The sequence below is a fragment of the Schistosoma mansoni genome (genome assembly GCF_000237925.1).
Source record: "Schistosoma mansoni, WGS project CABG00000000 data, supercontig 0176, strain Puerto Rico, whole genome shotgun sequence".
Taxonomy (NCBI): domain Eukaryota; kingdom Metazoa; phylum Platyhelminthes; class Trematoda; order Strigeidida; family Schistosomatidae; genus Schistosoma; species Schistosoma mansoni.
Window position 1 is genome coordinate 276,533 of NW_017386060.1, and position 11,833 is coordinate 288,365.

The 11,833-nt window shown below is 30.1% G+C and overlaps 1 protein-coding gene across 1 annotated transcript in view; it reads left to right on the forward strand.

Moving 5' to 3' along the window:
• Positions 1 to 4,677: 4,677 nt before the first annotated feature.
• Smp_027740 (hypothetical protein) overlaps positions 4,678 to 11,833 on the forward strand; it is a gene marked incomplete at both ends in the record, with an annotated part of 7,757 nt that continues 601 nt past the window's right edge. Inside the window, one exon of the mRNA XM_018796154.1 lies at positions 4,678 to 4,769. Coding sequence (XP_018646910.1) covers positions 4,678 to 4,769 — 92 coding nt within the window. The remainder of the gene's footprint in view (positions 4,770 to 11,833) is intronic.

Consider the following 11,833-nt stretch of genomic DNA (forward strand, 5'->3'; position numbering starts at 1 on the left):
AATTGAAGCTAGATCACCAAGGAAAACCTGAAAGCACTGGATGGCCGTTTCGTCTTATTGTGGGACTCCTCAACAGTGCGCATCCACAATCCAGGTTTTCCATGATGGTTTAGCTCAATTTCGTGGATTGATTGAAGTCAGACATTAACACTGTTGAATGCCGGCCGGCTCAGTGGTTTATCGGTTAAGTGCTCGCGCGCGAGACTGATAGGTCTTGGGTTCGAATTTCGCGAGGTGGGATCGTGGATGCGCACTGCTGAGGAGTCCTACAATAAGACGAAACGGCCATCCAGTGCTTCCAGGTTTTCCTTGGTGATCTAGCTTCAATTGACTCATGATTTCAACTACATATAAAAATTACTAAGAATCTCCACAAAATAGCAACCCAATTATCTCATTTGTTATTATTGTCTATATTAAAGAATTTTTCTTTGAATGTACACGAGGGGTAACAGGCGAAAGTAAGTAGGTAAGTAAGTAAGTAAGTAAGTAACATATTCCTTTCTAAAACAAGAATAATAATCATTCCATTCATTTTTATTTTATTCATATTTACTGCACCTGGTCACCTGATTAGTATTATATTATTTGATAAATAAACATTGTAAAGAAATTTTCAAGAAGGTCACTAATACTTAGAAAATTAATTTCCCTAAATATATATTTATCTCTTTTTATTCTCTATTTATACAGTCAACTATTTATTGTTTACATTATTATTATTATTACTATTATTATTACTATTACTATTATTATTACTATTACTTCTATTATTACTATAATGTTGTGTTCCCTGAATGAACCTTATAATGATTGTCGTTGTTTCATTGAAATATTTAGTTGACTTATTTAAATCATATCAAAATAACCCATACAAATACTATTTTATAGTTTACTTATTAAGAGTATATTGTTTCAAAACAATTTTTCTTGTAAATAAAATGTCAACATGTTGATATGAATGATTTTAGCTCCTTTTTTTTTCTTCTCCGTCTTGTTACTGTTTTACTTGGGTTAATGAAAGGGATTAAAAGGAGTAATAGTTAAAGGGGAAACAAATGAATCATTTATTCTTCTTGTTTATTTATTGTTGTTGTTTTTGTCTATTTAAATCACTTACATACCATAAAATATTTAAGCTTTCATTTTCCCTATCATAATAAAGTAACTCACTAAGTACAAATTATTTGAACCTTAATTTTAAACAATATTATTGAGTGAGAACTGATAATATTATTAGTTAATTGTTAAACTTAGAAGTGTAATGAACGAGAACACAAATGAGGACAATCGAATGTATTTAAACACAACATTACAGAACATCTTAGTAAAATCTGAAAATCATAAAGTAATTATTTCATTTGCAAAATGTCAATCCATTGTCTTAAACTTGACTTTTCCTTTTACAAATAACAGTCAATCGTCTCAGACTTAATTGTTCTTTCTTTTTCATACCAATCATTCTTTGTTCTCGTTCTGTTTCTTCGATCTTCTTAACCTTCTGCCTCCAGACATTTCACTCTTGATTGACGATATATACTACTTATATCTGTCAACAGTAGTAGCACACACCACGACTTAATTGTTAAAATCCTAGAATTCTCATGATTAACACACTGTCTTAGATAATATTGAAGAATAAATACTGTATTTATTCAAGATTTGTGTAGATATAATTCATAATTTATATTTGAGTAATATAATATCTAGAAAATTTGAGTTGATTTAATTTCAAAGTGCATTGAACAATCAACTTTTTTCATAATTTTATGTTAGCTAAAGAATTCATAATAGTGAAATAGATTTGGTCAAAAGTTTTCTTTATAAGAATCACTTTACATATGTACTCGTCAGTTATTGGTTTTACATGAAGTAAATTTATGTTTTTTCCCGGTCTGCTCCATGAATTCTCAAAGTCATGATATTTATTTTTGATATTCATAATATTGTACCTAATGGAGTCTTTTTGAAGGGTACTCAGTATAATCTCCTTTCTGTTAGGCAGTTTTCAATTTTTTTCGTGGATCTTTAGGGTTACTTATGAATGAACTGTTGTGATATTAATATAGGACCCTTTTTAAAAAAAAATCTAAATTGTTAATTAAAATTTTGATTAGGATTTTTTACAGTTAAATTTATTTATTTTATTAATATTGTTCCCTTGATCAGCATGAAGAGAGAAAGAACAAAGATTCTAACAGAATAACATAAATTCATTTTATTTCGTTTTCTTCTCATTAGCTGCTTACAACCTATGATATTTAAATGGGTTTAAATTACTCACATGAAATAGTTTAGTTGAAAGTTATGTAAGTAAGTAAGTAAGTGCGTTGAAGACACATTAGTATAGTATAGCAAGGTGGTAAATAAACTCAATAGACTGAATACTTTAAATATATACCCCCCTTCCAGCCACAGTATCATGGTGGAGCCTAGTAGGCCCTTCTAGAGAAGAATGCTACATCGAAGGACGGCACAACTACCGCGGCTCAATAGCTGTTTTGCATTACTTAGGCAGAATCATTACGTCTTTCTTTTTCGTATTTTTTCTTGGGCAGGTCTTTCTTTTTGGGGGGCAGATCTTTCTTTGGGATGGGGGCAGACTCATTTATTCATTCTTTTTGAACCAATTATAATTACGCAATTATTCTTTTTAGCCTTCCTAATCATTTGTGGGTATAGGTAGAGTGGATGATTATACCGATCTCCATCACCCGGGTTACCGCTCACGTTAGTTCATGGAAACAGTTCCACTATCCAGGAGGCACGATGAGGACATGTGAGTCGAGTTTCGCCTCCCTGTAAATATATACATTATGTAAAATAACATTAGACAACAATGATTTTGACAAGAGTTCAATCGGCCAGATATAAATGATTTCATAATGAGTAAACGCTGATAGGAATAAAATCAGTAAAGCTCATTTAATAAATTAACATTACCAATCTGGAAGACGGTAAGAATAAAAAAACTCAATGATATAATAAATGCAAGGAAAACTTAAAATAAAGAAAAATAAATGTTTTTTTTAGATGCAATAAGTTATGCCACTAGTTAAATTCAATTCATTTATCAAATACAACCATAAAAATATTATCTATGGATCAAAAAAAGAAAAAAACATATCATGATATAGACTAGAAAAACGGTGAAGTTCCCTAGAATCCCAAAACTAAATTAAAATGTTATTAGATACTTCAATTTTCTTAGTTATTTTCTATTTTCCATCTTTGTTATATCGAGGCAATATGCACAGTATGCACATATGCCAATAAGAAACTGATCAATTGCAGTCCTAATCATCAATGGGAAGATTCAAACAAACAATACTTAGTGAATTTAAACTTCACACCATAGCACAAGCAAGTGGCTATCAGGATTCAGTACCTGAGTGGATAACACGATAACGTTTGAAGCGAGGGTACTGAGTTCGAGTGCCAGAATGAACATCAACTCTGAGATGCAGGTACATCCAGCTGACGAGTCCCAAATAGGGCGAAACGCGTGTCTTGGATTCCACTGCTAGCCACCATCCATCTCTGCTTATAATGTTTGTGACTTGACGCAATTTCGAGGCGACACGCCTAGGATGTACATGTGCCAATAAGAGGCTGATCAATTACAGTCCTAATCATGAATGATAAGATTCAAGCAAACAATGCCAAGTGAATTTAAATAGTGTTTAGTTTTAAATCATTAATGATTTCTGTCTGTATACTTCTAAAGTTAGAAGCGTGAAAGTTTTTTTATTATTTTCTAATCGTTCAACTAGTTACAAGTATTTACTATAGAATATAAATCCTCATTGTATTCATTCACCCTAATAGACATTTTATAAATATTCTATCAGTAGAATTCAATCTAAACTACATAACGATTGATTATCTATTACATTTGATTCCATTGAAGTAAAATAGGTTAGTTAGTTAATTCATTTTTGTTACTAACTATATATATATATTTCCTTCTAATTTGAAAATCCCTTATAGTCACATAATCTAATATCTAAATGTTCTTACTATTTACTATCAACTATTCATTACTAGTTTATTATTATATTTTAAGATTTATGTATGATAAACAAAATCAGAAGGGTTTTTTGTGGAGATTTCGTATTTTCATAGTTGAAAGTATGAGTCAATTGAAGCTAGACCACCAAGGAAAACCATATTTATTTTTAATATGGAGTTTTTTCTATCATTCACTTTTAAATTGATCAATTTTTAGTACTGGAAACTATTATTCTACTGACCAAAATAATAACAATGATCTATATAGTAATTCATATTTAGTATACTGGCTGATAGAAACCAAATGAATATATATATATATATATATATATATATATATATATATCACCTTATCTGACAGAATCGATAAAGAGCACACTTTTGTCATATTAATTATGATGTTATCGTCTGTTTTCTTCTTTTTTTTGTTTCTCTTGCTCTTAGCAATAACCAACAATTGTGAAAAGTGAAAATCAATATTTTCTATTGATAATACTTCAGTTATTGAATAAATTAGTTTGATTATCTGGATAGTTCAAAAATGTCTGTTAATGTCTATTTCGTAAGTTGTATGACCATAAGGAGAAATAAAATTCAAATGGATATTCTATGATCATAGATTATGTTATTGAATATATTTTTAACTTATCACGTTTAGCTAGTAACATGAAATATGTTGTTGTTTTCTCTTTTAATGATGATATCAGATCAGCAAATATGTTCATTAGTGAAACATTCAGGAAGATAGAGGAAAAAAAGTGATTTGTGGTTTGTTCCTTCCCTCTATATCTCTTGATTTATACTTTGAAGATGATAGAATTGGTTTTTAGTAAAGTATTAAAGCTAACTGATTATGAATTGTGATTGAGTTTATATATAGGAGAAACCCTGAGTTTATTCATTTTCATTGTCAATTAGAATAATAGCTAAATTTTTTCTAAATAAGTCAGTCAATATTTTATTGAATAAACTATTTTATATTATATAGTTGAGATCATGAGTCAATTGAAGTTAGACCACCATGGAAAACCTGGAAGCACTGGACAGCCGCTTCGTCCTATTTCATATTATAAGATGATAATTAACAAACTGTATTTATTCATAGAAATGTTATGTTGAATTCACTGTAAGCTACTTTTTCTCGTGTAAAAATACCATTCATACAGGACATGTTCTTTTTGCAGTTTGTCAATGATATATGGATGTGATTAGATTCGACCTTAGATGGAGTCATCATTTCACTTTACTATGGAGTTTCAAATTATAATAAACTGTCCAGTAATCCAGTGTTCTCTGATTTCTAATCATTTTTCGGTTATTCACAATACTTAATAAATATTGTCTACAGAATAAAGAATCATGAAATTATGATAATGCAACGATAAGACAAAGTCTTTTAAAACTATGTGACATATTAGCGTATTACATTGCGAATAATCTGATTGATCATTTACTTGTCAAGGCATTTTCATGATAAATTTCGCCTTCACATTGGATTACCTAAATTTATCTAAGTCACGTGTTATTTTAAATAAGAACTTGATTAAGAATACCGAGAGTACTGTCAAGTTGTATCTCTTCATTTCCGTTGCTATTTAACTCGTCCTCCCTCCCTCACACATTGTCCAGACGTTTCACTTACCCATAAAAAATAGTTGCTCTGGTTGTTAGAAGAGGCATCGTCATCGTGACTTCCAAAGAATGTAGGCTTTCATCCTGAAGCGTCATAATTCTTCCTTCAACTCGGAGAGCAGAGTTTAAATAGTATAATTTATTTAATCTCGTTGGCGCTGTTTTAGTAAGATTTTTCTCTACGGGATGAGGTTGTCGACTCCATACACAACCGTCCTCATTTACACAGCCTTGGGACCGGCAATAACTCTAAAAGAGCTACAAGTGGAATACCATTTTATACTATATCTTTGTAATTTTTGAAAGATTTTTAATATTAACTAGACTTTCAATTTGTTGATACATTCAATAAACTAATAAGTCATGTTATTAGTTACATAATAATAATAAGTTATTATTCAAAAAAATATGATTGAACGCTTTAATTATTATACTATAAACTAGTTTAGTTGGTTCACACAACTTCAAAAATAAAAATATCCCTATCAAATTGATTGAATTAATACACAAAGTGAAATCTTTTCTCTAGAAATAAACATTTAAACTGAATAGGATAGAATTCTTTTTTATTATTATTTTGACAAATTGAATTGAAGTACCCTTTTTGTTCATTTGATGTAACTGGAACAAATGACATTTGAGACTACACTTAGTTGTTTGTTAATATTATGTATTTTCAATGATATACAAAAAAAATCTCATTTCTATTTTTATATTTATTAAAATATAGTATATACATTCAGAGGGAGAAACCTTGGGAAGATCATAGGCGACAATTATGACCTTTCATTCACTTTCTCTCTCTGTTAACATTATTATTACCATTATTTTTATTATTATTATAACATCTCTATGAACCCGTACATTGAGCATAGGAAGATAATATTGACACGAATAGATAGACAGATAGATCAAGAGATAAACAGATAGAAACTATAAAACAAAAACAAAACAGAAAAACAGAATCCAAAAAAGATAAATTGAAGTTCTTACATGATAAGATCATAAACTAAAAACAAAAAAAAGTCTAAACACTTGAATTAATATAAATGATTTGATTATTAATCTTTGTCCATGTGTATTTTTTTAAACAAAAACAAATTTATTTTCCTTCTCTCTTAGTAACACTTATCATGCACTTATCATGATGAATATTCCTTTTTTTTTATCCATTATTCTAATTCTAGTGGTAATGTTATTAAGGACGTTTACAATACAGTAATCATTCTTGTTTCAAGTACTCTAAGTATTGAAAAAATATATATAGTATTGTGGCATGGTTTTTTCTTTAATAATATACAGGGGAAAAAGTTATTTCTTTATTTATATCCTGTTTCTACATATACAGATATACATATGAATACCTATATAGGGAAACAAAAATCATGATAAGTTTTCCAAATAGAATGGTATATTGACTAGAAATGTTTATCTGTAATTGGTTATTGCTATCCATTATTTAGTCAGCGTATTCGTTACTTTCATAATTATAATGATGATGACCATCAATTATTAAATTAGAGTAATTCATTTTCTCAGTTTTGAACTTGACAAATAAATAGTTACTATACTCAAACATTATTGTTTATTTATTTTTTATGTCGTCTGAGCACTACTTACTGTCTGATTATTTTAAAGTTAATTTAAAAAAGGATCCCTTTCATATTTTTTGTGTTATATATTACGTATTACATTTTTCATTACTTGTAAATTTATGAATATATTGAACAGTAGTTCCACGTAGACGCCCCGTTCCGCTCTCGAACTTATGGAAGAAGATCATATATATATATTATATATATATATATATATTGAAGACTAGCCGATATAATCCTTTGAAATCAATTAATTAATCGAAAACAACATGTAGTACATTGACAAAGTACGCATTGGAAGATGTTCGTACTCTTGATATCAGCACAACAAATATAGATTTAAAAAGGAATCAAAACAAGAACACCAGCGATGGTGAAAACAAACACACAAGAAGTACGCTTCAAAAGTAATAAATGATAAACCATGAAAAATATGAGAATTTAAATGTTCAAATGAAGATGTGACTAATTGCTAAAACTTATAACTGAAGCTATTCTCTTACAAGTTATGAATATCTCGAAGATTCCAACATAAATAATTTCAATAGTCAATAATTTTAAGAATTACCTATAGGAGTAATTACTGTCGATGATTATTAAATTAAAATAAAAATTACTGTCTGATATTCATTTTTCGGTTTTTGACTATAATAGGAAAAATGTTTCCAAATAATGAACTTATATTCCCAGAAAATCTTAGCTGAATAATAATTAAACAGTTTAATTGTTACGAGTTAACGGATTAAAGATTGTGAATAATTTTCAAGTTGGTATTTATTATTAGTTTTATTTAGCTGGGTAGCATCATTGGTAAACAAGGAGGATCTAATGTAGATGTAAAGGCAAGGATCGGAAAAGTAAGGATAGAATTCCTACAACCGAAAAACATATGGAACTGAAAACAACTGTCAGCCAATATCAATGTCAAAATATTCAATACAAACGTCAAGATAGTTAGTTTTATTGTACGGGGCTGAAACTTGGAAAACTACTACAATTATCATCGAAAAGATATAGATATCTACAAACAGTTATCTACACTATATACTCAATATCCGTTGGCCAGACATCATCAGCAATAAACTACTGTGGGAGAGAACAAACCAACTTCCAGTTGAAGAGGAAATTAAGAAAAGACACTAGAGGTGGATAGGACAAATATTACGGAAATAATCAAATTGTATCACAAGGCAAGCCCCAATTTAGAATCCTGAATCGAAAAGGAAAAGAGGAGAACCAAAGAACACTTCGGGTCGGGAATTGGAAGCAGATATGAAAAGGATGAATAATAATTGGAAAAATCTAGAAGGGAGAGACGAGGACAGAGTTGGTTGGAGACTTCTGGTTGGCAGCCTATGCTCTCACGAGGGGTACTAGGTGTGAGTAAGTAAGTAATTGATTATCAGTTAACATTAATTTTTCTTCACTATGTTGGAGATCTAAAAAAATGTTATCATAGAACACACCTTTCAAGTTAACTTTAATTCAACAATCAATAATAAGGAATCGCTTTCAGTAGTGCCTACTCATAGAATTCACTCAAAATTTGTTATATTTACGTTAATTAAAATTGGCATTTTCAAACAATTTATCGTATTACTTGTTTTTTGTGGCTGAAATATATCAACCAATAGTGTTATAAGATAATAAATTTTTCCTAAACTTAATTAATTTTAAGCTCGACTCATTGAAGATTGGTAAGTTATCAACCTTACTCAATTATTTAATTCTCAGTAACTAGCATAAATTTACATATTTGATTAATATCGGTATTTTTAATGATGAAAAGAGTACAACCAAAACGGTTAACATCATCCCTAATGTGAAGGCTAATCAAGGGTTGATCAATAGATATCACGATCACATAACACAGTGATGGGTATCGATGGTAATCCCAGTTCCACGTTTCCACTTACAGAAGACTTGTTGTACATAATCAAAATAATTGGCCTATAAATCCAAATATTATCAGAGGATCCTTTTAAAAAGCTTACGTGTTAGTCCTGGATATTACCAACATGTATAATCAAAACCTACAAACAATGATTACTTTCTTTAAATTTTTAAAACCTGGAAAGTGATAAAATATTCAGGAGTATTGAATTATTGTGGAATGTGACTTACGAGATAATTTGTATATATGCTTAAGAGGCAGCCAAAAGTGAAAGGATATAAAGTATGTTACTTTACAATGAAACCTTAGTACGTGGCTTTTAAAATCAGACTCTGTCCAAAGTCAACATAACTTGAGACGCTTAACTACATGTATTTTCGTATATACGCAAATAAACCACCTTACTAGAATCAACTCAAGAATGCAGTCAAAGCTTCAGATTGATTGATTTCTATCCCTTATCGACAGCGAATAAGTTTCACAATATGAAGTATTTTTAATGTAAAAATGTTTATCTTTTTAGGGTCAAATCATATTCATGAACACGACTTTTTATGTATGAACTTCAGATTTCAACCAACAGATTCAAGGCTCAATTCAGTAATATTTATTGCAACAAGCTAAACAATTATCGATTACGATGTAATAGTGAGAAACTATTCACAGCTACATTAATCTCATTGATAAACTAACAATTGTAAAGCTAGCGACTGCTCTAAATAAATACTGCCTTAATTAATAGATGGTCGGTATAATTATCTTAGTGAAAACTATGATGAGATGTCATATTCAAGATTCACCTGATATATCATCTGAGTTAAGGGCTTTCTCAGTAGTACAAATTACTAACCTCTTTTATATTCGAACACTCCGAAATACTATTTAGTTACTACTCAAATCATACCAATAGTTTATATAGTAGCCTAAGGGAATAAAAAAAATGGATAAATAATAAAGCTGTGTTTTTATAAAATTTTACTTATTACACACGCGATACCGTCTATTTGATATTTTCGTTAATTTTCAAATAACAAACTTTAGGGTCTTATATATTCAACAGGTCAACAAGCCCGTATTACGGTAATAATTGTCTTTGACTAATGAATGAAAAGTCTAACTGCACAAAAGTCCTTGAATGTTATTGCTCTACACTAGATAGATAGATATATGGAAATATCAACTACAATCTTTGTGTATTCGAATAAACTTTTACTTGAGGTTATTTTATTAGAAACATTTCATTATAATATGTAGATACTGAATTCCTTTGATATATTCTGATACTGAATAATGTATACTTCATTAACTTACAGGAATATCTCGATTATTGTAAGTTTCTAAGTGTATCAAGAAAAATAAGACAGTAACATTTGTTGGATCTTAGTTACTGATAATTGTCAATTTGTTAAAAAAAATCAGCATTCAAGTAACGACATGAAAAATAACGAAATACTATTATTATCAGGTGTTGTGGATATCGTTGAGTTTCATGGTTTATTAAACTGACTGATCTTATATAGTTGAGATCATGAGTCAATTGAAGCTAGACCACCATGGAAAACCTGGAAGCACTGGACAGCCGTTTCGTCCTATTGTGGGATTCCTCAACAGTGCGCATTCACGATCCCGCCTCGCTAGGCTCGAACCCAGGACCTACCAGTCTCGCGCCAGAGCACTTAACCGATAGACCACTGAGCCGGCTGGCATCCAACGGTGTTAATGTATAACCTCAACTATATAAAATTACTAAAATCTCTACAAAAACCCCCCTCTGATGACTGATCTTAGTGAGATAGAAATTTAAAATCAGGAATTATTTAATAACTGTTTCATTCAAGTGTAGGACTATTCAGTAGTGTGCATTCATGATTCCGTTAAAGATTAAACTCTAGAGCTTCGGGTGTCACACGAGCGTTTAACTTTTAAACCAATGATCGGCATTCATTATTATTTTACATTCCTAACTTCAATCAACTCGCGGTATTGCACGACAATCGCCTGCTACCATTGGTGATACGTGTTTGATGCAATATACGTACTGAAAGAAGATTCCTTCATACTATTCGAATTAGTTGGCTAATTAATTAATTCCCATTTAAAATTAGAAATTCCAAAGAATTTAAATTTTTTACTTTTTGTTACTTTATTCAAATAAATCACAAAATCATTCTACAATTAAAGTTGAGATTTTCTTAGATCATGTTATAGTCAAGAATTCAGACTTTTAAAGATCTCATTACATCCCTTGAGTATCCATATTTCTCTCTTTTTTTCATAGTTTATTATTCAATTATGTTTCAGTACCGTTAAGTTTAAAGTCTGTCGATCATCTTGGTTCATAATGGCTTTACTTCGGATATTGAAAAATAAAACAAACAAACAAACAACCGAAATCTATCTCATCCTTAAACCTTGTCAGTAATTTGTAGTTAGTTATAGTAACTTCATCGATAAAGTAAAAATTAATTAAATAAATATATAAAAGGGGGTTTTGTGGAGATTTTAGTAATTTTATATAGTTGAAATCATGAGTCAATTGAAGCTAGATCACCATGGAAAACCTGGAAGCACTGGACAGCTAAATGCCGGCTCAGTGGTCTATCGGTTAAGTGCTCTGGTGTGAGACTGATAGGTCCTGTGTTCGAATCTCACGAGGCGGGATCGTGGATGTGCACTGCTGAGGAATCCCATAATAGGACGA